The sequence below is a fragment of the Mus caroli genome, unplaced genomic scaffold (genome assembly GCF_978045245.1).
Source record: "Mus caroli unplaced genomic scaffold, Mus_caroli_1 scaffold_13, whole genome shotgun sequence".
NCBI classification, from domain to species: domain Eukaryota; kingdom Metazoa; phylum Chordata; class Mammalia; order Rodentia; family Muridae; genus Mus; species Mus caroli.
In genome coordinates, this window is record NW_028227268.1 from 33,981,378 (window position 1) to 34,009,337 (window position 27,960).

Below are 27,960 nucleotides of genomic sequence, written 5' to 3' on the forward strand. Positions count from 1 at the left end.
AGGCGGCGGTTTTCATTCTATTCAGTCTTTGTGTATTCAAATTCTCCTGGTTTCAGCTCTTGCTGGCCTGCCAGATTTCCATTGCATTGATGGCGTCTCTGAATTAATAAGTGTTTGCAACCACTGAAAAGTGCCCCCACCCCTCAGCACTGGATTTTACCCATATTGATTCCTTCCCACCTCGTGCTTTTGCTTTCTCTCTTAGATGTTATATTTTGTAAAACGTTAATAGAATTTCTCTTGCACCCTGACACTTTTATCTATTCAGGAGGTCTTCGAAAGTCCCATTGTACAGCTGGGCTGCAGGGGAAAGAGCCCTATTCTCTACAACAATGCTTGTCCCCAAAACACACGCATACACAGATCCCCCCTCCCAATGCTCACCACGGTGGAGGGAATGGGGAGGCTTCAGAAGAAAATAGACAAACTTAGCCAGGAGAAACAGGGAGCCAATTACGCACCACTGAAAGACATGGCTTTGGGGGCATGGATTTTTTTTTTAATTCAAAATATTTATTTCCTACGGGCATCTGAATTTCAGTACCAAAACATGGCCAACACAGGAGGGAGGCTGTTTTCTTCACTGTTAGACATTTTCAGTTAAAAATCAAGATTTGGCAGACATCTCCGACAATGTGGAGATGGGTGCAAAGAAACAGATGTCACATTTACCTGCACCCGCAGCAGGTCTTACCCCCAACCTACACCCGCACCCCAGGCATCTGAATTCTTCTGGCATCCCAAGGTCTGAGTCTGAGATGCCATATGCCAGAGTGTGACTGCTCTGTGTACAAACACACCGGTTGATCTTCTGGTGATTTGCTTGGGTGGTGTATGGGAGGCGTATGGCCTCAGCAGGTGTCTGGGGGGACTCTTGAAGCCCGCCAAGGCATGGGAACAGGAAGAGCCCAGAGAAGGAAGCCCTGTTCAAGTGATCTCAAACTAGCTTTGCCTCTCCTGCCAGCTGGTGCCTGGGAGAAAAGGGGGGGTACAGCTCCCTACATGTAAGGATACCCTCTTCACAGCAAATGACTGCAGGAGTGGGGGGCACCAGAAGGGGAAGGCCCCAGGAGCCTGTTTGTTCGGCCTGGGTTGCTTAGCAACAAAGGGGGCCCAGCCTCCAGAAGGGATTTTAAAGTGAGACAGATCTCTTCCAGTCTGGCTTGCCTGCCTTTTCCCTGTTCTTGCCTGGACTTTGCTCTCTCCTCTGTCGTCTGTGATAGGATCTAGAGAAATAAGTTCAGTTTGTCCAGAGGCGCCATTTTAATCCTCACTTCACTGTTTCACGCAGAAGGAGTGAGGGATGGGTGGCCTGTGATTCTTCCTCGGGTGGTTTAGCTGACCCTTAGGAGCCTTTGAGCATAACAGTGCTAAGATCTTCCCAGCCACGTACACACCCAGCCTGCTCCAAGCGCAGAGTCCTCTGGCTTACAGTTTGTATTGGTTTGCATTTCGGCCACCATTGTTGAATCCAGAATCCATGAAGCAAACACCCGATTCACCCTGGCATAGCAAGCCTTATTGAGGGTAAAGGCGGGTCTTGTGACCTAAAGGATTAGATCTACAAATGAGAGGAGTGGATTGTGGAGCCGTCTGTTGTTTCTTGAGATCTGTGTGGAATCCTACAGTTAGAAATGGCCAAGAGTTGCAGGGTATGTGAGAAGAAAGACAGATGCCAGCCTGGGTACTTCTCTTCTTGATTGCCTTGAAAGAGCCCTAGCATCGGTATACCAGGGACTTGGTTGTGGCTAGGACTGCCACAACCAAGCACCAGAGACTGGAGAGTTTCGACAAACAAATTACAGTTTTCTCGTGTCTGTTTATCCTGGAAGCCAGAAGTCCAAGATTGTGCGGTGGTGGGGTTGGTGCCTACTGAGGTCTTGTTAGCCTGTGGTTCCTCAGCCCCTGTCTGTGTCTTTGTCCTCATTTGAGGACACAGTCCATATGATGGGATTAAGGTCCACCCTAATGAACTCATCTTAATTAATGTTTGTTGGCTTTAAAGATCCAGTTGGGATGGAAAGATGGCTCAGTGGTTAAGAGCACTAACTGCTTTCACAGAGGATCCAAGTTGGGTTTTCCCAGCAACCACATCAGACAATGCAAAACTCCAGTTTCCCAGGATCCAGCACCATTTGGTTTCCACAGGCACCCACCGACTTATTGCAAGTAAACAAAGACACACGTGTGTGCACATAAAATTTTTAAAAATAAAAATAAAGAGTAGTCACCCAGTCATGGAACTAGGAATTAGGCCTTTAACTGACAAGTTGTAGAGAGCACAGTCCAGCCCATCAGAGTGAGGGTCCTGAAGTCTGTTGTCTACAATCCAATGAACTGAATATACATTAGAAGGGACCTTAGCTGTGGCCTCTTGCACTGTGGAACACTGTCAAGCTGTCACATTGTATTGACCTGGGCGAAGTATTTGCTACATTGTAATGTCATTTATACAACAAATGTTACAATATAATCTCTCCCTCCCTTCTTCTCTGTCCCACTCTCTCCTTCCTCTCCTCCCCCGCCCCCCAAAGGAAACTACACATCTGTTAACTAAGATTATGCCAAGTTGAGGGGATTTTGGGGTTTGGTTCCCCCCTACAAACATTCTCTATTTGAGCAACTGTAACTTAAGTGATGGAAACCACTTTCCTCTCCCCCACCCGCAATGCGCTCTGTATTTGTAATGTTCTGTAGATTTCATGAAAAGTCCTGAAGCAGCTTTTATTCTGTGCTTGTTTTCAGGTAGAGGATGCGATGCTGATGTTCGACAAAACCACCAACAGGCACAGAGGTAAGATGGCCCGTCGTAAGCGAATGACCCTTCCTCCTCTCCTGGGCTTCTCCTCTCCTCTCTCATTGACAAACAAGGAAGATGCAGAATCTAGCAAGTAGACTGTGCATAGCACAGTGAGTCTGGGTATCAGACAGTGAAAACCATCTTGGCTGAAATTGAGCGGCCACACCCTGCACACCGGTTCAACTTACCTTTCTCGCCCTGGCTCTCTTAGCCCCTAGCCAACCTCAGCACTCAGTGATCCCAGTGGAAATTATTCATGGTGATTACTCAATCTGACTCTCAATTCGCATCAAGAGGGCTCAGAGAGCAGCCTGTCAGCCTAAGACTTGAGTGAGAGGAGGTGGAAAAACCTTGCTTGAATCTGTTAGCAGATTACCACACTTGCAGATCTGGACGGTCCTGTGGAGCTTCGTAGTGCTTGGGGGGGGGGGGGAGCTGTACATGTATATGTGTGTGTGTGTGTATATGTCTCACTTAACCTGGGGTCCACAAACCTTTGAAATGATTTGTCCGATGTCTGAATTTTGCTTGGGAGTGGATCCCTAGTGTTGAACAGATTTGTCAAAGAGAACTCTCAGTGGTCCCTGCCAGCAGGAACGTGTTCAGATCATTGTTTTGAATGGGAAAAGGGGCGGAATCTAGACCATCCTCCTTGAGACGAAAGTCTGAGGAGGTTATGACTCGGTGCAGTATTTTGCTGTGCTCTGGAAGTGCCCTGTTCCTGGGGTCCTCATTAATGGGGTGCTAATAAGCAGTGATTTTTGAAGTGGGATGTGAGGAAAGGCTGTGGAGTGTGCTCCAGGGAAGGAGTCCTGGGTGAACCTAGAGACCTGTTTCCTTTGCCACATCTATTGTTGCTTCCATTCCCTGATATCCTCTGTGATCAGAGTGGTGACTGTGCTGGTTGCGCCTCTTTCCTGTCTGAGGAAGCAGCGAGTGAAAGGCAGGAAGGGATGAAGGGGGCCAGGGAGAGATCTGCATATCCTGTCTTCATATGCCCAACTTTCCCTGCGATGGAGAGGTCAACCCTGGATGGACCAGGGCAGGGTAGAGGATGAGGAGAGAAGGCAAGGAAGAAAAACAAAAACATGTAAACGCTCTCTCCCCTTCCCCATTACCCTGGAGCTGGAGCTGGAGCTGGAGAGCTACCAAGAGGAAGGTGATGTACAGTTTGTGATTATTTTCTGTCATCATCAACATTGTCTTGGTGATATTATGGATGCCTAAGTACCACGCTGGGAGGGACAGCCCAGGTTCTGTAGTCTGTTTCAGATGAGGCAATGTAGAATGATTCTGTCTGCAACAAGTAGTATAGAAGGGCTGCGGAGATGACCCAGTGGTGAAGAGAACTTGTTGCTCAGAGACCGCAGTTTGGTTCCCGGCAGTCACTTCAAATCGCTGACTGCCACCTGTAACTCCAGTTGGAGGAGATCCCAGGCTTCCAGCCTCCATGGGCTCTGGTATCCATGTGCTTCTATATGACTAACACATAGAAATGCAAACCTATACATATTTTTTTTAATGAGAAGCCAAAGCACAATTTTCTTGTGTCTCTCATAATTTGGCCTCCACAGCCATCTTGGGAGTCATAGAGTTGTTGTGACTTGGGGAGGAATTACTGCACACTTTTATGCCTCCTCTCTGTTCATTTATAAAGTGAAAGTAGTAATAGCAGTGCCCCAGTGTTTTTAGTGCTATGATAAAACACCACGGCCGAAAGAAACTCGGAGAAGAAAGGGTTTATTTCAACTTACACATTGCTCTATCATCAAAGGAAGTCAAAGCCCTGATCACTGGCTTCTTTTTCATGCTTGTTTAGACTGCCTGGGCCCTTCCACATCAGTCCCTAATCAAGAAAATGCCCCACAGATGTGCCTCCAGGAGATCTCATGGAGGCATTTTCCCAATGAGGTTCTTCCTCTTAGATGACTCTGACTTGTGTCAAGTTGACCAAAAAAAAAAAAAAAAAATCCAAGTAGGAAAAGTGCCTACTTTAATAGTGTTGTTTGGCAAGTGGAAGGCCAAGAATAAGTGTGCATTAAGTGTTAGCTCTTAGGATAATTACCGTTACCATTTTATGGCTGAGATACCAAGGCTCAAGAGAGCTGAGACTCTTAAGTCCCCGTAGCTTCCAGCCCAAGGCTACTGATTGCAGACTCTTATGTGTGCCCAGATAGGAACAGGTTTTTCTGGGTGAGTGATGACATCTAAATGTGACTCCCAGCAGTCAGTGTCAGAACCCATAATCTCAGGAGTTTGCTGAGCTGTGGTCATGGTGACTGTGTCCTTTTCTTATGTTTGTCAGGGTCTGGGATCAAATCCATGGTCTGGAGTACAATGAGCTACTTCCCCAGCTCTCTGTCTCTATCTGTCTCTCTCTTCCTCTCTCCATCTCTCCCTCTCTCCCTTTCTGTATGTGTGTATGCACATGTGTGTTGAATGTGTGGGGGCATGTAGATGTTATGTTGATGTCAGATTCTTCCACGATCACTCCATTTTATTTACTTAAGCAGGGTCTCTAACTGATTCAGTTAGTCTTCTAGCCAACTTGCCTTTTGGGAGCTCCTGTCTTCTTATCCAGCCCTGATGGGTAACCTGGGCTGTGTTTGGTCCCTGGCCCCAGGAACATGGACCTCTATGGTGTGTCAGGAGCCACAGCAGAACACATAGACTTGGGCCCATGGTCTGGGCTCCCTTGGGCCTTTATCACCAGTAGGAGGCAGAGGTCAAGTTAGTTGCCACTTGGCTTTCTGGTTGCTACCACCTGTCCTTGCTCTCTGTGGTCCCCATGGAGAAAAGATGATCCTGAGGCATATTTGAGTGGCAGTTGACTTCTGTCCACTGAAGAGCCAGCCTGGTCTCACTAGTGCCATGGGAAAGAATCCTGGGGTCATGAGTTTAGACTTTGCCTCTCGGTGGACCCATAGTATGAGGTACTCCCATGTTATCCCTACATAAAGCTGGCCTTCTAGTTTCAGGGACTAGGGCTGGGGACAGAGGTACCTAGGGTTTTTCTTCCCACCTGCCAAGCGTCTGACCATTACAGTTTCTTTCTCTAAGAATATGGGAAGGTGATTGGAGAGCCACAGGAACCAAGTGTGTCTGGCCAGTAGCTTTGTATCCTTTAATTGAACAACCAGGGGTGAGGGGTGGAGGTGGGGAGTACGTGAATAGTTACTGTAGGTGGGATCTCTAGGAATCAACTCGGTTATTAGGAAGGGACCTTGATTATGGGTGGCTAGAGGAAGATTTTGACCTCTGATGACATCAGAAATGAGGCAGTCTATCTACGCACAAAATAGGATGAAGGGTCATCTCTGCATCCACAAGAGCCATCCACGAGTGTATTCCCTTCAGGAAGTTGGTGTGATCTGGGGTTCCTTTTGCTGAAGAAACTTGAGCAGGGAATACCATAGGATATCTTGGGGTACTCCCAGCAGCCAGGGAGGCAGGACATAGAGGATGTCCTTCATTTCTAAAGGTGGGCATGGACACCCTGTCTCAACACCTACCCTGACTTCTGCTGTCAGAGATTCATGGTTATCTGAACAGGCTGTGTTCACCATCACAGTAGAAACAGGCAGTGCTCTGCATGCATTGGTGCCAGCACAGGGGCTGCACGTGGCAAATAGAGACGAACCAGGCTGCCCAGGGATGCACCCAAGAGGAAGCAGGACTTGAGACATCAGCTCTGCCTGTGTGACCTGCAGCTCAAGCTCCCAGCCACTCTGCAGACAGGCCTGGTACCCGGCAGGTCTGCGAACAGGAGACTCAATGAGGGTCTAGACTGCTTCCTCACAGTTTGCTCTAACTATACCACCCCTTCTTATTGTCCATGTTGCTCCTCATTTTCAGAGGGGAAAACTAAGTCACTCGAAGTTTGGGGTTTGGGGAGAGCTCCTGATAGAAGCTGGGAGCCATTCTTGTTCCTGCCTGTCATTTCATCCATGGTCTTCTGTGAGACGATCTATGTCCCTGAGGAGAGAGAGAATGATGCCTTTCCAATTTTCTCAGAGTCATTTCATTTGCTCTCTAAAGCTTGTTAGAGGTAGCCTGGAAAATACTGGGCAGATCATCAAAGGGTTTAATCATCAGGGATGGGGGTGGGGTGAGATGTTGCTTTATCCTTGCAAATGGCAGATAAGATCTTGAAGTCAGCATTAGATATTGATCCCAGGGCAGGGCTGGAGCGGGTGGGCACCTGAGGGAGAAGTAGGGAAGGCAGGAGAAGGTGTCCTTCCAATTTGCTCTTTTGCTGGCGGGAGGGAGAAAAGGGTAGCTCAGCTATTGCCGCTCTCCACAGCTCAGCCCTGTAGAGGCTATGGAACATAGGCATGTGGGCTGCTGAAGTCAATTCTGTCTACACTCACCTCTTCCCAGGGGAGCAGAACCTCTGGTCATAAGGAAAACCTTACCAGATCCTTCCAGTGACCTCAGACCCTGGGCTCCTGAACTCTGAACTCCTGGATCCCTCCAAGGGAAGAGCTGGACAGTTGGGGGGGCACCTGTGGGAAATGAATGGGGTATCTTTGAAGCCAGAAGGATCGGCTAGAGAGGGATAGTCTCTGGCCCTGGCATCTCTGTGGCTGCCATTACCCAGCAGGCCTGTTGGCTGTGGACCATTGCCAGAGGCAAGGGAACTGGATACTGAGAGAGCAAAACAGAGATTAGAGTGACGGACAGCTCTTCCCAACAGCTTCAGTCACTTACTAAGGGCAGTGCTACTGACTTAGGAGAGAAACAACAGCTCCAAACTGTCACTGCCCCACCAAAATGACCCTTGCTTGGCACCAGCCACCATCCCGGCCCTGGAACTGAGAGGTCCTTTCCCTGGGCTACACACGGTGTAGCAACTGGAGAGGCCCAGTGTGGGCAGATCCTGCCAGAGGCTGAAGCGTTCAGCAAGGCTCACCTCTAAGTTGTTGGATCTAGACCTTGGCTCTTCTCCCAAAGCCTGCTCAGTCTCCACCCCAGAAGTGGTGCGCCCAAGTTTAAGGTCTCGGTGACTTGTGTAAGCAGTTTATTTATTAGAATGGTGCCAGGAAAATGTAGCTGAAGCCATGATAGAAGAAGGTAATGCTTTTCTGAGGAGGGAAAAAACAAAAAACAAAACAGTACTTAATGTCTTGAAAACCTGCCAGATGCTCACTTTTGAAATTGACCTCCCTAGCTCAGATTGACTCTTTTCTATGCACCATAAAATGATGATTAAGGGTAGTGCTGTAATTATTTGTTTATTGATGCCTATTTGTAAAAAACAAAAAAACAAAAACAGAGGCATGTAAAAAGAAATTCGCAGAGGCATAAATGATATTACCGATCTTTCAGCCTGTAGTAATGAACCCCAGTACTCTAGCCTGGGCAACATATATAAATCCCATTTAAAAATAAATAACAATAAAAGCAGCAGTTTGTGAGTGTATGTTGCCAGGCAAATGGTAATATGGGCATGTCTCTCCTTCTAAGATTCTAAAATTGATTTTATTTACCTGGTGGGAGGGCAGAGTTGGGCTTCACAAGCTTTTTCAGTGTGACTTGGTCTTTAAGGAGGGTGTTTGGGGCTGAAGAGTTTGCTCAGTGGTTAAGAGCAATTGTTATTGCAAAGGACCTGGGTTCAATCCCCAGTACCCACATAGAGGCGCACCACCTCCTCAAGGATTAGCACCTGTGGTGCACAGATATTCATAAAGGCAAAATTCTCAGACATAAATAAAATAATCAAACTTTACAAATTTTATATATATATATATATATATGTATGTGTGTGTATATATATATATATGTGTGTGTGCATATATATGTGTGTGTGTGTATATGTGTGTGTGTGTGTGTGTGTGTGTGTGTGTGTGTATATGTGTACATACATGCCTCTGTGTGTGTATGAGGGTGTTTGTGTTTAGCAAGGAGACCAGGTTGGGAGAAGGGCTACTGGATGGGTGCCTGAAACCATGATAAGAATGAGCAATGCCTCAGCTGGCTGTGACATTTATTATACTACGACAGGATGTTTTATTTGTGCCTACCTGTGGGGTCTAGAGCAAAACCTGTCTGTTGGCCCTGCTAGAATTATGGCTGTAGTATTTTCCTATCTCTTTCTAAAATTTTTGATTTATTATTCTGGGGTCGGGGCAGGGTCGGGGGTGAATGTGGCTGTGTGTGCCATACTGTGAGAACTTTATGGAGTTGGATCTCTTCTTCCATCCCTACTTGGGATCCAGGGACAGAACTCAAAATTGTCAGGTTTGAGCAGCAAGCCCCTTTATCCAATGAGTCATCCCACTGGCCTGTATTTTTCCACCTCTTCCGTTCTATTCAAGGTCTGAGATGCATTAACGGGTTTATTGAATAGTTGTAAACCAGTGGCAGGTCATTATTGGCATTGACACTAATTCTGCAATTGACAGGCAGTTGCCTGTCACAGATGCCTGCAGCCGAGGGCCTGACCCTCAGAGCTTGCATTCCAGGCTGTAGTTTGAGGAAGCCCCCAGACTTGTTAATAGTTGGCTGCTATTAACTAGTATATGGTTTTGGTGGGGTGACTCGAAAACCCTGTTCTCCTCCCAGAGTGAACCATTCATCAACACTGTGGGTAGCTGTTGAAGGAAGACTTTTCCAAACCAGGACTCCAGGAAAGAATCATTAGAATGAAATGAAATAGTATTTTGGTGTTCCTGAGTGTCCCTTTGTGGTCTAACTTGTACAGAAGAGGTCTTGCGGGCCAGGTCTGGCTTGTGAAAGCCTTAGTTGATGGCTTTGGGTACTTAAAGCTACTCTGTGAGAAGAGCTACATACAGGCTTGAACCTGGGCACAGTTTAGTTGGAGTGGGAGAACCTCTGAGTTCAGCAGAAGCAGCGAATGAACTCCCACTCCCCAGCCTGCCCCGAACCCAAGGTTCTGAGCGTCCAGCCGAGCCTGTCCTTACCCTGAGGGTGAAGAAGGGAACCGTATGCTTGATACCCTTACTGTACCCACCCTGAGGGACCCATAAGCCTCTGTACCCTGAGCAGATGTTTAACCCTCGGGCCCATATACCCTTGAAGCAGTGAGGGCATAGCAACGAGCCACAACCCCCTACCCAGATCCCTCGTTTAATACCAGCCTCGGAGCTGTCTGCACATTTTATTTTCTCATTAAATAAACACCATTAGCCTTCCCGAGAAATTGGTGCAAACATGACCTCGCAAATAACCAATTAAAAGGGCAGGGTTGAAAGGGAATGTGAATTTGAACATGTAGAAGAAGCCATTAAAGATTCCAGTAGATGTCCCCAGCCCTGGCAACATCGATCCGAGACCTTAATTTTATTTCTGACAGGAAAGCAAGGAGCACACTGGAATATTTTTTTTCCTTTTTTCCCCCCCTTCCCCGAGGTAACTCAATTCCGGAAGCGACCATTCCGGCGCTGTCTCTTGAGATATTAATCAACACAGTCACTTGATTTCTGTTCACCTGCTTTGCTCTGCAGACTGGAGGACAGAACTGTCCACTCCCTAGCAACGGGGCAGTGGCAGGGACAGGGGCTGGGGGGGGGTAGTTCCAGGGCTAGGGGGGCCTGCAAAGTCAGGGGTAGTTGGCTTCCTGGGGGAGCTGTGTTTTCTTTCTCCCAAGGCAAAAATCATCAAGTTCTGCCCTGGGCACAAAAGCCCTGGCACCAAAAGGGCTGTGAGCTCATAGACCTTCCTGCCTCCCCTGGCTGGGGCGGGGAAGAAGCAGAGACGGAGTGGGTGTGGGGTCAGAACTTCATTGACCCAGAAGTGGGTTTTTGTAGAGCATCAGAATGAGCCTTTTGTTGGCTTCTGTTCCCACAGAGACCGAGACTGCGAAGAGCAAGGGAGGGCAGAGTGCAGAGGCCCCAGAGAATGGAGCCCTGGGGTTGGTGACTTGATTAAAAGGGCCTCCTCACTTGGCACCCCTGTGCACTTCTGGAGGCAGTGGAGGGCCGGGCCACAGGTCACAGAAAGCCAGGGGAAGTTACTCCTCTGTGAACTCAGAGGTTCCCAGGAGAGCATCCCTCCACCCCACCACTGCCAATTGTACAGCTCTGCGCCTGAGCTGCTGTTGGGTGTTCAAGGGCAGGGATGCCAGGGGTACCGGCTCACCTGTACCACAACAAACACAGACTCTTTAAGCAGCCCAAGCTTGGGGGCAGCCACATGGCTCCTGAAGAGGCAATCAATCCATGCGCCCGGGCTTGCCTTGCTTGTGAGGTGGTTACCTGCTCTGAGAGTTCCTAGCTGGGAGAACCGAGTGCCCACTGCAAGTGGGGAGTGCTCAGGAATCAGCACTTTTCTCCCCACAAGAGCTTGGGTTGTCTTTCTTTACGAATACAAAGATCTATATTTGAATTAGGGAGACCCCAATGTTTAATTTTTTTTTTCCTTTGCATACAACATATTTCTAGAGTGTAGACTTTTCCTGGAATGCCTTAGTGGTTAAGATAAGCTCCTGGCCCTCGGGCCATAGAGTTGGTTTGGTCGCTCGGTAGCACAGCTGTGTGAGTTACCTCTGTAAGACACAGTTTCCTTATCTGTCAGATAACATGATGATACTGGGTTAGCCCAAGGGTTACATCATTTGGCCCACATGCTTCATGCATGCATATACATGTTCTCACGGACGCACATGTATGTACACCAAAACTCATCCTGCCTCTGAGAAACGGGATTAAATGACCAGATATCTAGAAGTAGAGGGACAGTTTTTAATTGTATTCTCGCTTTTGAATTTATGCATGATGTACATTCATTACCTAGTCAGACGTTTGCTTTTAAACTCCACTTCAGTACAGCTATCAACATGAAAAAGAATTTTCAACAAAGAAACTTTACCCTGCTCAGCACCCTCAGTACTGTCTCTTCTACCTGTCCTTATGTCTGCATAAATATTTTGGAAGTCGATCGCAATTACTTGGTTTGTACACACCGCAGGAGGACCTGGGACAGCTGTCAGATAGAGGCTCATCCCTGGTGTCCTTGTTTAGAGATGCAGAGTCTAGGAAATAGCCAGTTAATGACACTGGGGGTGAATACAAACTCAGCAGAGGGAGGGATGGTGGCTTCTGCCTTGGCCACTCCAAGACACTCTGGTGCAACTAGACTTTATCTACTCTACTGCACTGAGCTGCCTCTATCTTGGCTGTTCCATAAACAGGGCTGAGTGGAGGGGTTTTCTTAGTAGCTGCTACTCTTCCCAGACAACAGGTTATTATTAGTATGGCTGGCCTGGTCCTGGCCTGAAAAGAAGCCTGTTTGCTTCATTTCACCCAAGATTAGAGGAGAGGCCAAAACAGGGAGGCCCTACATTCCAGAGTGCCTTGTAAGTAAAGGAGAAATTTAGACCCTCCTCCTCCTCCTCCTCCTCCTCCTCCAGGAAGGTTAGGCAGCATGAGGACCTAGCACAGCCATCAGATACAGGCTCATCCTCTCTGTTGTCTTTGCTTAGTGCTACAGAGTCTAGGAAATACCGACATAATGAAACTGGCAGTGGGTCCAGGCTTCTGTGAGAAAGAGGTGAGCACTTTGGTAGGTGACACACTTAGAGGTTCAACTTGTAACCATCGATTTGAACATCAAGTTGTATGACTGCGGACACATTATTGTCTTTTTCCTGGGCCTCTATTTTCTCATCTGTTAAAGGGGTTGTTGAGGCTAACTCCTGGCTTTGAGGCTTATGTATCATCTGTGTCAAGCATTTCATACCCAAAAGACTGCTTGCAAATGTTAGCTTCACACTCATCCCACTGTTAATTGGTGAGAGGTGTGTCTGTGTGTCCCTGTACATTTGTGTATGGGAATGCACACATGAGTTTTGTTGCCTGTAAAAGCCAGAAGAGGGTGTTGGTTGCAGGCTATTTTGAGCCACCAAATATGAATGCTGAGAGCCAAATACGGGTCCCCTTCAAGTGCAGCAAGTACTCTTTATTGAGCTATCTCTCCAGTACCACTAGTGTTATTTGGTTATTAGAAGAATTCTGTTAGGGCCACTGCTTGGGAAGTGAAGGCTGCAGCTTGCTGTCTGACCCTCGTATGGACTGTGGAGTTTTCTACAGTGGAGCCAACAGCTGCAAGCCAAGGAGCATGGAGACATCTAGAGCATGGCTTCCCTTAGAGCACTGCCAGTGTCCCAGTGCCTTGATGTCCGACTTCTAGCTGCCAGTCCATCCATCTGTGGTGCTGTTGGAGAAACACTGAAAATAACACCGAAGGCAAAGCAGAGCTTGCTATTCTGTCCTGTCGCCTTGCTTGTAGTGACCTGCTGTCCTGGTGGCCACGAGTAATTCTTTCCTCTGACTGCTCCTGTCAATGGCCTTTCCCAATCAAATTATGTGCCAGAGACATTAGAGAAAGTGGGGGTGTATCTGTTAATACAGATAGTAGTGGGGGTGTATCTATCTGTTAATACAGACTGCTTGTCTAGCACATGGAAAGCCCTGGCTCCATTCTTAGCACTGAGCCATGGTGACTCAGTGCCTTCAACCCTAGTGCTTGGGGCTGGGGATAGAGCCAGGAAAGTCAAAGGTTCAAGGTTATTCTCAGCTGTCTAGAAAGTTTGAGGCCAGCCTGGGCTAGACAAAGTTCTGTGGAAAGGAAGGGAGGGAGAGATGAACCAAATCATTTTATGATATTGTATTATATTAATATTTTAAATAAATTTTAAAAAAAAACAAGAAAGGAATTAGGAAAAGAGACCTTTTCGGTCACTGAGAGCACATTCCCCGATTCTGACGTAGACACACCTAACACAAGCCCAGGTAACTAAGGCCTCCACTTTGATATTGGAATGTTAAAGGGTGTTGTTGTTGTTGTTGTTGTTTTAATGTGTATATAGAAAAAAAACACTTGAAAAAGTCTGAGATTTAATTTTTAGTTTAGTGGCACCCAGGGCTCAGTCATTTCTTTACAAATCAAGAAATGACCAGCACAGTTAAGAGAAGTCAGGATCCCCAACTCTTAACAACCAAGATGGGGGCCTTCTCAGGTGGCCTGTTCTGTCTACTTGGTTACTTGGGAAGCTAAAGCACAGAACAGGGCATTGTTAAGAACCAGGGGAGTTGGTGTGCATGGCACTCTGCCTTGGCACCCCAGGATACCTCCTCCCCCACTATGGGTGGTGGGGTGGGACCAGCAAAAGAACCATATATTTCAAGGCTTATCATGAAGACTTCTTGATCTGCCTGTGTTATCTGTCCTAGAAACCCATTCAAGTAAGGCTTTGCCAGATCTAATCCTGGAGTGAACTTTTAAATTACATCAGTGGTGGGTCAGAAGGGCAACACTTACAGATCTCTGGTTATAAGGGAGCTGGTGGGCAAGGCAGTGATGGGTAATGACACCCTAGCATACATGGGGTTCTGTTAGTCCTCAGGTGTGACCAGCAAGCCCAGCAGTGTACAAAAATAACTGCCAGGATTTAAAAGTGATGAGAGTTGTGTGTCTTTGAGCACTCCCTGCAAACGAGAAATGTCTCCCTCCATTCGCTGCCCATCTTAGTGTCGGGAGATAATTGAGAGCACCTCCTTCTCTGGCTATAGCCCAGCACCCTAGGCAAAGCCAGCCCTCCAACCAGCTCTGCAGCGGACGTGCGTAGCGCTGACATCAATTTATTATCTTAGAGGGCTGGGCTGGTTCCTGATGATTCATGGCCCTGCTTTCCACTGCCGCTGGCGGTGACATCATCCATTCGGGCCCAAAATAGGCACAGAAGCAAGAATGACCCCTGTTCTGTGTCTCTCACCAGCCCTGGGCTCCTTCCCACCTCCCACCCAGCTGCTGTGGGCCCACTGAGTAGGAGCCGGAACCACAGTGAATCAGGGGTACCCGTCAGCAACATTGCCTTAGGAGGACATAGATGCGTTTCCGTCAGAGTCCATCTTTTCTCTCAAGTCCCTTGACTTGCAACTCATATTTTACTAATAACCCAAGAGCTGCTTGACCCCAGGGCTGGCTTTGATGCCTGCATGTCAGCACTGAGCTAAGTTAGCCCAAGTTTGCTGTTAGACACTGTGCGTGATGAATGGTGGTTGCGAAGCCAGAGGTTAGAGCTAGATCGGGATTTCAACCTTAGGGTCCGCTGGAGAATTTCTAAGCCTCACCAAACTTCTGGGTCCCACCCTAGGTCAGTCAGACAATGAAGTGAGCCTCGGGGCTACTAAGTGATACCTGCATACATTCGGGGCTGGGATCCCTTCTTGGCTCGTTCACTCCCCAAAGACTCATAGCTTCCCAACTCATCATAGCAGATCCTGGACCCTGTAGTCTGTTTTTGGACCAGTGCTCTCATACCTAAAGAAAGCAACAGACTGGTGAAAGTTCTTTTATTTTTTTTTAATTTTTAAAATTTTATTAAGTACTCTTTGTGTGTGTTTGTTTTTTAAAGAATTATTTATTTTATGAATGTGTACACTGTTGCTGTCTTCAGATACACCAGAAGAGGGCATCAGATTCCATTACAGATGGTTGTGAGCCACCATGTGGTTTCTGGGAATTGAACTCAGGACCTCTGGAAGAGCAGTCGGTGTTCTTGACCGCTGAGCCATCTCTCCAACCCAAAAGTTCTTGATTGTTAAAAAAGTACAAGGCGTGTCCTGAGCATCTCTAGAAGGCTGCTGCTTACAAGTTTAAGAAAGAGCCCAAAAGTATTGGTTTAACTTAAAAACTCTGCCCAGGGGCTAGAGATGTAATTCCGTTGCTACAGTGCTTTCCTAACATGCACAAACAAAGCCCTGGGTTCAATCCCAGTACCACACAACTGGGTACAGCCGCTCATGTCCAATGCTGGCATCGGGAAGGTAGAGACAAGAGGAACAGAAGTTCTAGGTCACAGGAGTCTCATAAGTTTTTAAAATTAAACCAGAGGGTGGGAGAAGTAGGTCCACCCTCTACTAGTTGGTTACAAGCAGGAGGACCTGCGGGAAGACCTCCATCACCCGAGTAAGAAGTTGGGTGTGGCCATGTACATCTTCAGTCCCAGTTATGGAGAGGCAGGGACAGGAAAATCCCTAGAGCTTATTGGCCTGCCAGCCTAGCGGGGGTGACTGAGGAAGACACCAGTCATTGACACAGGCCACACACACACACACACACACACACACACACACACATGCACGCATGCTTCAGTCTTGCAGTCTGCATGTCTACTTGGTGGGCCCATAGGAAGATGTGCTTTAGTCAGAGATCTGTGCTCAACTCAGAATGCTTCTTCGCTTTCCCTGCCAGGCCAAGTAAGAAGTTCTGCCCTCATAGACCTAAGATCACTCTGGCCTTGGCATCTCAAGTCTCCTTTTAATTAAGTTGATTCATTTGCCCTGGAAAGAGATTTCCTGATTCAGCTAGTATGTTTATGTAAAAATGATGCTGGAAACACCTGGCAATTTTTCTGACTGACAATAAAAAAAAAATGTAGCCTGAAAATTATGGTTTAATTTGCTCCCTCCCCCATTCTGCGTTACCTCTCAAAGGGGGGTGGGGTTCGATCTACAAAAGAAGCTTTGTATTTTGCCCACGGTGCTAATCTGTTTTACAACAGAAACACGTGTACCCACAATCCCTAATAATTTCTTTTGATGCTAATTTTAGAACTGTGGGTTTTAATGGACAATTGAATTGTTCGTTGGCAAGTAGGATATCATCTAATTGCATGTTTTTATTTATTGTGAATTTGCAGGTACGTCCCAAGGAGATTGGCAAGCACCTAGAAAGAGCTAGAATAAACACCCAGTCATGATTTTATTTTTCAAGATTTCAAAGCTTTGTTGCTTCTTTTGGGCTTCAGCTCCTTTGGGGGTAGGGGGTGGAGGAGTGGGATACTCCTGCAGGGTGCTTGAGGTGTATGCTGACACCAATGAAGCTGTGTAAAAGGGAAGGAGGGTGGGGCTCCTTTGAGTTTTATGTGACCCTTGTTAAAATACACTGCAGTCAAAACTGTAAAGAATACTACAAAGATATAGATAGATAGATAGATAGATAGATAGATAGATAGATACTATAAAGAATCAAATTAGAAAAGTCACCCGTGTGTGTGTGTGTGTGTGTGTGTGTGTGTGTGTGTGTGTGTGTGTGTGTAGGTTCATGTGGAGGCCAGAGGATAACCTCAAGTATTGTGCCTCAGATCAACCTCTTCCTTCTCTTTCTTTTCTTAAGACAGGGTCTCTTACTGCCCTTAGACTTGTCAAGTAGGCTAGCTTGGCCGACCAGCCAGCCCCAGGAGTCCTGTCTCTACCTCTCCAGCACTGGGAACACAAGCACATGCCACCATCCTAGGCTTTTTACCCATAGATTCCAGGGATCAAAATGATGTTCTTGAGCTCACAAGGCCAACACTTTCCCAAATGAGCTACCTCCTTGGCTCTTTTGTATTTTTGGTTTGTGTGTTTGAGACAGGAATCTCACTGTGTAGACCAGGCTAACCTCCAACTCCTAGAGATCTGCCTGCTTCTGCCTCCCAAGTGCTATAGTTAAAGGTGTGCAGTGCCATTCCCTGCATTTATTTTCTTGTTGTAAGGAAGAGTCTCTTACAGCTCAGGCTTGCCTGGATCTCCTAGTCTCCTGCCTCAACTTCCCCAGTGCTGAGTGATTTGATAGGCGTGAACCAACCAGTCCCTGCTCTGTGTGCGTCATAGTTTAAATGTATGATTCTTTGACTGTAGACCTTAGAGTCCCCTAGATCCTCTTGCCTGGTCATTAGTGGCTCAGCTAACCAGCTAACCAGCTAACCTTCCCTGGGTAGTGGCTACCACAGAGTTGTTCCATCTACAAGCATTTTCCAGGTTCGCTCTGCTGGGTTTTGTTGGTGGTGGTGGTGGTGGTGGTGGTGATGGTGGTGGAGGCAGCGGTGGTGGTAAAGTTTGCTTTTTGTTATTTTCTGATTTTCTGGCTTGGTTTGGTTTCCCCCCACCCCCTCAGGTTCTTTAGCCGAGTGGATAGTAAGGCATGGCAGGTAGCTAGTAACTCTTGCCTCTGCCAGGGCGGCAGCAGCTGGGGCGGGAAGAGGAGAGCAGCTGGGCCAGGGTTATTAGTCATTCCATGAAGAAATTGAGTTGATAAATAATGAAGCAGTGATGTTAGCAACACATGCTGCAGGTCAGATGACTTCGACGAAAACCCCCAGTTAAGCGCGTGTAATGGTTTGATGATATACATCCTATTTTAAAACGGAAATTGGGCTCTTCGCGCAGTCCTTAGCAAATACACCAAGGCCATTACCAAAGGGGGCTTGAAAATCTGGAAGAGGATCTTTCTCTTTAACACGGCCCCACCTCTCCCCTCCTCAGCCCTGCTTAAATTCACTCTGTTTCCCTGTTCCTGCCTCCTCGTTTTTGTTAACTGTTTTGATTTGTAAAATACTAAGCCTCACACTACGCTCCTTTATGAAGATTTACTGTACTGCTCTTATCTTTCACCTTAAATCCTTGATAAGAGCATTTTAAAAATGAAATTGCTACCTGACACTATTATAAAGCCTTGGCTGGCAGCCAAGGTAGAGACAGGAGCTGGGGAGGAGGAGGAGAAGGAGACTGGGCTGGAGGAAGGAATCAGGGGAAGCTAAGAGCACTTCTTTATTTTTCTTTTCCTCCCCTGGATTGCAGAAGCCTTTTTAAAAACTTAGTATTAGTATAGCTTTGTGATGCCCGGTAAAGTTGCCTAGTGTATCAGGGACCAGGAAGGGAGATCTTGGATCAGTAAGAGTTTCCTTAGGCCAAGGTCATTTACACCGGAGATGAAGATCGTGCAGATACTTTGCTGTAGAACTGGACAGAGAAGATGGATGGGTGGGTGGGTGGATGAGTAGGTAGATGGATGGGTGGCTGGGAGAATGGATGGACGGATGAGTGGGCAGGTGGATGGATGGATAGGTGGGTGGGTTGGTAGATGAATGGGTAAGTAGATGGATGCGTGGGTGGGTGATTGGCTGGGGAGGTGGGTGGATGGAGAGGTGAGTGGGTGGGTACATGGATAGATAGATGAATGGGATGGACAGACAGAGAGATTGACGGGTACAAAGCATTTTGACAGCTGCCATATTTATCATTTGGAACATGTGTCTTTTAGAGCTACAGTCATCCCTTCTTGTGCCTTACCCTGTTCAAAGCCTATCTCCTGTCATCAAAAAAGCTATGGCGGCTGACTAGGGGAATATTGAAAGGTTACAGAGTTGGTGTGGTTGCACGGTGCGCCAAGTGATCCTTACTCATCCATAGAGGGTATCCATGATGGGGTGTGGGCCATCTGTACAGAGAGCTATCTGGTGGATAGCAGGCTACTTACATTCTAAGAGAGTGATTTAATGAATTCATGTCAATTCCTGTGACTTGAAGACAGCCATTTTCTTCTCATAATAGACCTCGTTAACCCGTCTCTATACTGACTGGCGCTTTTTTATTATGACGATTGGAGGACTTCAGTCTGAATGTTAGAACGTCAGGTTTCCAAGGCCTGCTGGAGAAGCGGGTGTATAATGACAGTCTTCATGGCAGTAATGGTGGCCAGCGCCTGCTCTGGCACAGACATTATTAGATCTGAGTCTCCTGAAGGGACAATTTGTGATGACCTGGTATCTATGGTGATGGGGGGTAGGGAACAGAAAGGCAGCAGAAGGGACCCTTATCACCCCCACCATCCCATCAGTGTGAGACAGCTGGGGTATAGCTCCTGAGAACCGAGGTCACAGCCAATGGGAGGCCCCTGTGTGGAGCTGGCGATTCCAGAGCGATGAAAGCTACCTCATGAAAATAGAACCCATGACTAAAATGACTGCTTTTGGGAACCGTCTTGTCTCTTTTTGAGTGGAGACTAGAGACAACCAGACAAGGTTCAATGGTGACGAATAAAGAAATGTTACTTTGCGAGCACAATCTTCTGTTACCAGTCACTTTGCAGCAGACATTCAATCAAAATGCTAATAGCGGCAGCAACAAGGGACCGTGGTTATTGTAATACTAATTGATTGGTTGGAGGGTGGGTTTTGATAAGTGCAGCTAAAGATTTCTGAAATATGATTCTCTTTAATTACTGGGATGCTAATAAAAAAGAACAAATGATTTAATGATGATTTCCGAGGTAATGGCTTAAAGATTTTGTTAGAGTTTAAAATGAGATATGGTGACTATGTACCATGAAAATAGAGCCCTGGTGGGTGGCCCTTGCCTTTGTCAAAACCAGGCATGGGATACAAGTCCAAAATGCTCTTGCAAGGCTCTCTGGGACAGTAGCCAGGGGTTCTCCAAGGGTTGTTGGGGGTCTGATGTTGCTTTTGCTGTTTTGTTTGTTTGTTTGTTTGTTTTTCCTGGAACTGGGCCTGTGTGTGCTGGCCCATCTCAGTACTCTTCTAGGCTCCCCCAGCTGACAGTAGCCTGGGACAGTACCCCAGCTCCAGCTGTAGGGATCCATCCTATGTTTGATGGCCTTGGCTGTGTTATAGGCAGCCACTCGCTTTGGGAGTGCTAGATACTATGGTCCAGGTACTGTACTGGTACCTAGCAGAACTATGAGGAACAAGGTCAATCAAGTCCTAGTCTGCTGTGAGCTCCTGTCCTCTGGGGAAAGGGGATGCGCACCCCATAATTTAAGGGTTGGGGCTGTAACTCAGTGATAAGAGTGCTTGCTTGTCCAGCATGCACAAGGTCCTGGGTTCAGCCTCTACTGCCACTAAGAGGAAACAGAAACCATTTCTGGTACTGCTAAGTGCTGAGGAGAAGATGCGGCAGATCAAGGTGAGGGCTCGGCTCCGCTCGGAGAGAGTGGAGGTGCTTGGGAGTGGCCTCCTTGAGGAGGAGCCATTTGAGTTGGGAGACAGAGAATCATGGGAAAGGCATTCCAAAGGAGGTGAACTGGCGAGGACTTGGCATACTGTTAGCACAGGGAGAGAGAGAGAGAGCCAGGGGCTTAGATGAGAGCAGTAAACATGAGAGAAGGGGACAGGTTAGATCATGAAAAGAAGGTGAACTGGGCCAGGTTTATGGCTCTGCTCTCAAATGGCACCACTGGCCCTAACTGAACAGGAAGGTCCAGGTGCATGATGGGATATAGGGAGGACCGTTGGCCACCATTGCAGAGCTCCAGTGGGGGCTTGGGCTTCAGTGGAGGGCCAAAGAGGCCGGGGGGGGGGGGGGGGACTAGAATCCAAATTCAGAGACAATACCAAATATTACAGTAGACTAGATTGGGGATTACTGCTCAGACTATGGACTCATGGCAACTGCGGGGATGGTGTCATTGGTAAATTTGGTAGATGGAATAGATTTTAAGAAGAAAATCGCCGGGCGTGGTGGCGCACGCCTTTAATCCCAGCACTTGGGAGGCAGAGGCAGGCGGATTTCTGAGTTCGAGGCCAGCCTGGTCTACAGAGTGAGTTCCAGGACAGCCAGGACTACACAGAGAAACCCTGTCTCGAAAAACCAAAAAAAAAAAAAAAAAAAAAAAGAAGAAAATCTATTGTTCTGCTTGAAACGCCCATGGAATCCATGTGGTGTTTCATAGATAGATGGCTATGCTAGAAGTCTCTGGAGAATTACAATAAGCCCCTCAGTTTTACCTAAAGAAGGGGCTATCTCAGGCAAACTTGGAATGGAGTCATTATCGGTGTAGAAAACAGTATAACAGGGAAATGTGGGGCCCACTTGGTTCCCCAAGCCCTTCACTTCTTCTAGCTCCCAGAGTTCCCTGGGTATGTCTTTTGCAGCTTGTCCTGGGGATTACTGGACACTGGGCACTGCATCCAGAGCCCAGAAGTGTTACCGCCGTCGCAGAGAAAACAAGTCCAAGGCTCATGGCTGCATATCTATTATTGTGCTTGGTCTCATCCTTCCTCCAAGTGTTCAGAGGGCTCCACAGGCAGTAAAGGTCCTGGGGAGACCAAAGCCCTGTCCACACCAGTCTTCTTTCATCTTCCGGGGGTCTCCAACTTCAAGGTCTTTACTGTAAAGAGGGGCTCATGTGGACCACAGAGGGCAGACCTGGGGTAGGTACCAGTGTGAGAAATTGGTGGTTTTTGTTTTTGTTTTTAGAGAGAGCAGAAATCCGATTTGTGTTACAGGGTGGGAGTAGGGGCCTAATTGGGGCGGAGAGGCGGTCCTAGCCTTCCTTTCAATTTGTCAAGCTTTCTTTCAAAAGATCTGCCAAAGAAGAAAGGGTAATTAATAGGCTTGAAGTCATTTCCGTGTGTCAGGATTTCTGCCTCGCTTCCAAGTGATAATGCTTGCCGGCTCCAGGCCTCTAGGGAGCCTTCCGTCTTATTAACTTGTCTGGGAGAAATGGGGAGTGGGGACAGCTTGGGCCAGTGGGTGACGGGAAATAAAGATTTGTGGTGTAGTGAGCTGTAAACACCAGGGCCCAATAAGTTGAGGGGAACATGAGGGGCTGGCAGGGAGAAAAATGCTCTCAGACTCCACTTCAGCAGGAAGTCACGGTCTCTGTTTCCTGGATCTCATGGCCATCCGACCTTCTAAAAGATTCTTCAGTGTAACCCCGGGGAAGAAGGGCACTCTAATGAGCAGCGTGTTGACATGAAGGCATCCATGTGTGTGCACCTCATTTCTCCTACTTCCTACGGTTGCTTAAAAGAAAATAATCTCCCACTAAAATGCTGTTTGGACTTCACGGTAGATAATTCCCTCCAGCCCTGGAAGTGTGTGCCCACGCAGAGACCCCCCCAGCTTTGGACTTGGTCAAAGACAGAGCTGTTACAGAGCATATATTAAGTGCCTAATTGCGCATGGCTCTGCCTGAGACTTGGCCCGTTTACATGTGCCTGCTTCCTACCCTAGGGGTGTTTCTGGTCTGAGAAAAGAAGCTGGCATCTGCTTTGCCACAAATAGGTTGTCTCGAGCGGCGCCCACTGCAGGGTAGGCAGTTTAGGTCTTGATTGCGTCTATGGAGAAGGAATCAAATTCTGCCTCCATTTCTGATTGGTCCTCACTGCGTAGCTTCATTAGAGCAGCACCTGGCCCTCCTTTTGGCCTCACCTCCTCACCTGTAAAATCATCTGCCTTTATCTTCAGGAGAAAGAGAGAAAGACAGACTGGGTACATTCCGAAATTAACATTCCCCGTCTACCATTCTTTCTTTTTTTTTTTTTTTTTTTTTTTTTGATAAGGTGATTGATACTCGGAGAAGTTAGGTCACTTAGCTAAGTGTGAGCAGGAGACTAAGTAGGAGCCAAGCAATCCCGCTGGATGGTCGGTCACTTCTGGACCCCCATGATGGGCTTATGTGCCTGGGGGAGTCAGTCCCCTACAGTTGGCCTTAAGGTTAGCTGACAAGGAGGCCCTACAGAATGGAGGGAGGGATTTAAAAGTGGTCTTGAAGTAGACGGGAACTCTAACTGAGGAGACTCAGGAAGAGCTTGGCTTTGGCTTCTCAGTGTTTGAAACCTTGACACCTGAGCAAGGAGGGACAGCGTCTTCTTCCCTGGCCAGGGCCACATCTGGGAAGACAGGCCACCCCTGCTGTCCCATTCCATCAGTGGCCTTACTTGGTAAACACAACTCTGCTAAGCCAGCTAGAGATCTCACCAGCACTGGGAGCCAATCCCCAATCCCAGATCCCCAATTCACAATCCCAGATCCCCAATTCCCAATCCCAGATTGGAGTATCTTGAGAGGTGGAGCCTCTGGACTAAGCTCAGAGTGGGATAGGGTGTCTGGCTGGCAGCAAGGGACAGGGACTGGCAAAGGGCACAGCAGCAACCTAGGGAGGGTAAAGTCACAGCCACCTTCAGAACCCTACAAGTGCAGGTGTCCTTAGTATGAGAAAAGCAGGTCCACGTGGGGCTTCAGGGGGGATGCCTGTGACCCTCATACTTGTGTTTTCATGTAGTCTAGAGAAGCCATGTTTGAAGTCTCTTGGGGTCACAGGGCAGGAAACTGGTTTGTTTTCTTCCTTTAATTTTTTTTTTTTGAATCGTGTGGCTCTTTTTACCTTTTCCTGAAGTAACTATAAACACAGTTTAATGAGGGCCAAAACCCAGCTGAACTCTCTGCTCCTTCTTCCCACCCTTCTTGCCTCTTTGTCTTGAATCTGAAGCCTAGCTGGCCATTGGTGAGAATTTTCCACCCAGCAGGAGCAGCCACACAGAGCAGATTCGTTCTTGTTGGAGAGTTCAGAACAGGGCTGCAGTTTGCAAGGCTAGTACACAGGTGCGCGCGCGCGCACACACACACACACACAGCCCTCTGCCTCCTGTCAAGTCTCCTTCTCCTCTTTATTTCTGCCTTTCTGTTTTCCTCCTTCTCTCCATACCCATTGTCCCTGTATTGCACTAGGGATTAAACTCGAGACCTCCTGCATGGCAGGCAAGCGTTGTACCAGTGAGCCTTAGCTCTTTTCCATCATTTCATTTTTAAGGTGGGGTGGTGTCTCATTAAGTTGCCTAGGTGGGCCTGGAACTTACGATCCTCTTGCTTCAGCCTTGGCATTATGTTCCCATTTCCCAACTCTGTGTCTCTCTCTGCTGTCTCTTGTCTCTCTTCCACATACACACGCACAAGATCTCATTATGTAACCCATGCTGGCCTTGAACTTACAGCAGTCCTCTTGACTTGGCCTTCTAAATGCAGTGATTGTAACCACGCACCACTCGCCTGGCTCAGGTGACATTCTCCAGTTAAACCAAAACTTGTAAGCTGAGCAAATAAGCAAGGGCTCCCCTTCCTATCACACTGCATGCTGATGGGAGATGTTGGTAGGCTGTACTCTGAGCCTCATGCAGTCTCTGGAAGAGGGAATAGAGGGATGTAGAGAGCCTGTAGATGGGGGCACATTGGTGGTAGCCTAAGGGGAGGCCACTGCTGAGTTGGAAGCCGACTTTCAGCCAAGAGTAGAGAGACATCGGCAGCCCTGGCGGATGCTCAGTGTCTTGACCCTTGATGCACCCACCAGGTATTCACACACATGTGGGCATCTCTACCTTCCTCCCTTGCCCCTACTGATGCTTCCCACATAGCTTTCAGGAACAAGACTATGACGTTAATAACAAGATGTCTGATAGTGTCAGGGATTTCCACTGGGCTCCGAAGGTGGAGACCTTTACAAGATGCAGATGCAAGGCTGGAAACAATAGGCTCTCCAGCTAGGGCTCAGGACAGATGTCCATGCTAAATGCTCCTGAGAGAAAGAAGATCAGGCAGGAGCTGTTTCCTCCAGGTCTCACCATGCCCCTGTCACCATGGCTAGGCCAGCATCTCACCTTCCATAAGTGCTGGCTCCCGTCCTCACTGTCCAGAGCATCCGACATCCTCATGTTACAACAGAGAGACCTAGCATCCTATGACCTAGCTCCACAGGACCCAGGCACATGACCGACTGTATGTCACTGCACATATTTCCAGCCTCACCAAGCCACCAGCCCTTGAGATTTTTATTGTCTGTGATACAGAATAACCCACACAGCTCATAGGGAGTCACCACGGCTTAATTAAGTTCAGAGTCATGTTCACTGGCCTGTAATTCCTAAGTCCATTCTACAAGGGTCCCGGGAGCTGAATTTGCATCCTAACCCAGACTGCCTCGCTGCCCTGGTCTATCCAGACCGGAAGTGACAAGCCAGGAGTCGCCCATCTGAAGTGTTTGGCCTCTTTTGTCTGAAGGGTCCAGTCTGAGGGGCTTCCTTGAGTATAGGAGTCTAAATTCTATTTCCAAAAACAGCTTCCCATCTTGGACAGTCAGGTGAGTTTCCTCATGTTCAGACAGAAACCTGCTCTTTGAAGTTTCTCTACAACCAAAGGGTGACTGGTTTTTAGCCTCTCTGACCTTTGACTTCTCACCCTGCTACTCAGCCCTGACTCGTTGATACCTACTGCCTGTTCTTTCTGTGATCATTGATTTTTCCTAGCTTTGGTTTGTTTGATTGCCCTGTTTTATTCATTTGTAAGCACCGGAGGTATCAGATTGCTTTAGGAACCAGTTGGGACATCTGTGGAAACATCTCAGAGACCACATGGTTGTAGGATTGTTGGTATAAGAGAACCAAGCTGTTCCAAATTTGGAACTGGGGTATCTTGCCTTTTGACTGGCTGATACTGGTCTTTGAAAGAACTCTTAACTCATCCCCCCTCCCCCAAAATAGTAAAGAGGTCTCAGTGATTTATAGGTAGTTTGTCTGTTTTGGGGGGTATTTTTTTTTGTACTGTTGTAACAATTTTGTAGACCCATTGGAAATAATGGAAGGTAGTTAGTCTATTGAAGAGTAGGATCAGAAATCACATGACTACAAATGGAGGCTTTGTCATGAGTCAGTTCACCTCTCTCTCTCCCGCCCCCCCCCCCCCCCACACACACACATACACACACACAAGGCTAGCTTCTAATGGCTGCGCTCTTCAGCTAAGCAGCCGTGATTGAACTGGACTGAGAACTCTGAGCCCAGGACCTTGGAGGACAACCAGGTCTCTGCTAGCTCTAAAGTGCCCCTTTGGAAGCTGTTTGGGAAGCTGAAGTGGATGTTAGTATATCGGCTTTTACTTGCATAATTTTCTCAACCCTCAGCCACAGGTCTTCCTGGATTCCCTAACTGACTTTTGATTTTCTGCAATGAAAGATGAATGAGATTTGGTGGGAGGGGAAATGGGAACCCGTTTCCTCCCTCCACTTCCACTGTGGCCCTGGTGCTGACTTTGAAAACCCTTCCAAGACTGCCAAAGGATAAAGAGATGGGTGCAATGCCTTAAGCTATTTTTTGAGGTTGGATCTGTGTGTGTGTGTGTGTGTGTGTGTGTCTCTGTGTGTGTGTGTGTGTGTGTGTTTCTCTCTGTCTCACTCTTGCTCTCCCCCCTCTTCCCCTCTCTTCCTCCCCTCTGCTCTCTCCTCCTCTCCACCCCCCCCCCGACCTCCAAGACCCCTGAAGTACACTAGAGTCTATCTTCACTCTCAATCATCTGTCCGTTCTCATCACAGAGGCCGGAGAGGAGGGTACACAGGCAGCCCAGCCAGCAGCCTTTGTGGCTTCCCTTCCGCCTGGCCAAGAGATAACTGCTTTTGAAAGTTACATTTATCTAGTGAGAACAGCAAAGCCAGAGAGGCCGAGAGGAAAGAGCCGGCGGCCCTTCTGTGATGAACGGATTGGAAACTTTTCTTGTGAAGCAAAGGCAAGCCACAAGTTTGTCTCTTTCAAGAGAAGAAGAAATTGAAAGTGAAGCTCCAGAGAGATAAAGTTTTTTTTTCCCCATCTGGTGCTTCATGTAGGCTTAACGATTCTAGTAGGACCCTGCAAATGGCAGAGACCTCAATTTCCCCCCTTTCTGGGCTCCCTAACTAGAGAGGTTTGCAAAGCTTAAAGGGATTAATGCTCTTTAAACCTCGGCACTGCTTCCTGCTTCTCATGGGATCGGGTGCTAATAAAGATGTACCAGCCTGGAAATGCTAGTAAACATTGCTTTGTTGCCACAGCAACAGGCGAAACAAGACCTACACCAAGTATTGCTAACAAGGGTCCTTGTGATCAAGAGTTTAAGGAGGGGGTAGGGGAACGGTTCTTAAAAATGCAAAGAGTCTTGGCGAGGTAATTAGACTTGGTACTTTCAAAGTAAATTTATAGTTTTACAGAGCATTGCTAGAGAGCCTTGTTGCTTGCAAAGTCACCCTCCATCAAGTACAGCAAGCAGCGTTGTTGCTAAGAGCCGACAGCATCTGCTGCCGGTTGCTCCGATGAGGCTGGAGCTCTGCATCCTGCGATACCTTCCCCCTCCTCAATAAGTCTGTGTGCACACACTCAACTTGGGACTGGAGAAAGCTCTGTTGCCTGCCTGCTTGGTGTTGCAAGGTACTATCGACTGTTCTGCACCCGCCTTCCATCCAGGATGGAAAACAACCCCATGTATGGCAAGCAGGCTGAACGTCCCCCCTGTTCTGCCTCATGTCACCTACGTGCTGATCCTGGTCAGTCCAGATGTGCCTGTTTCCCAGGCGGAGCAATCAAGAGATTAAAGGGACTTTCTGGAAGGGAACCCAGGTGTGTCTGTGGTGCCTCCAAGTTTGGGCTTCTTGCTCCTAACTTGTGTAGACTCTGATCTGTCCTGTCCCTGCTGCCTAGGTGATTGTCATTCTCTTCTCGGGAATGTCCCTTTATGCTGTTTCCCTTTGCTGTTTCTGAACACTGATGGTTTAGGCTTCTGTGCATGCTTGTTCTGTGTGCAGTGGATGGAAGAGCAGTCCCCCTAAAGTAGAGATGA

At 47.7% G+C, this 27,960-nt stretch overlaps 1 protein-coding gene and 1 pseudogene across 7 annotated transcripts in view; both read left to right on the forward strand.

Annotated features, from left to right (window-relative positions):
* Positions 1-27,960, forward strand: part of Msi2 (musashi RNA binding protein 2) — a 380,976-nt gene that overhangs the window by 237,183 nt on the left and 115,833 nt on the right. For all 7 annotated transcript variants that reach the window (XM_085829677.1, XM_085829678.1, XM_085829680.1 and 4 more), the window contains exon 7: positions 2,746-2,794. In XM_085829677.1, coding sequence (XP_085685803.1) covers positions 2,746-2,794 — 49 coding nt within the window. The remainder of the gene's footprint in view (positions 1-2,745; positions 2,795-27,960) is intronic.
* LOC110306206 (large ribosomal subunit protein eL33 pseudogene) overlaps positions 20,410-27,960 on the forward strand; it is a 30,477-nt pseudogene continuing 22,926 nt past the window's right edge.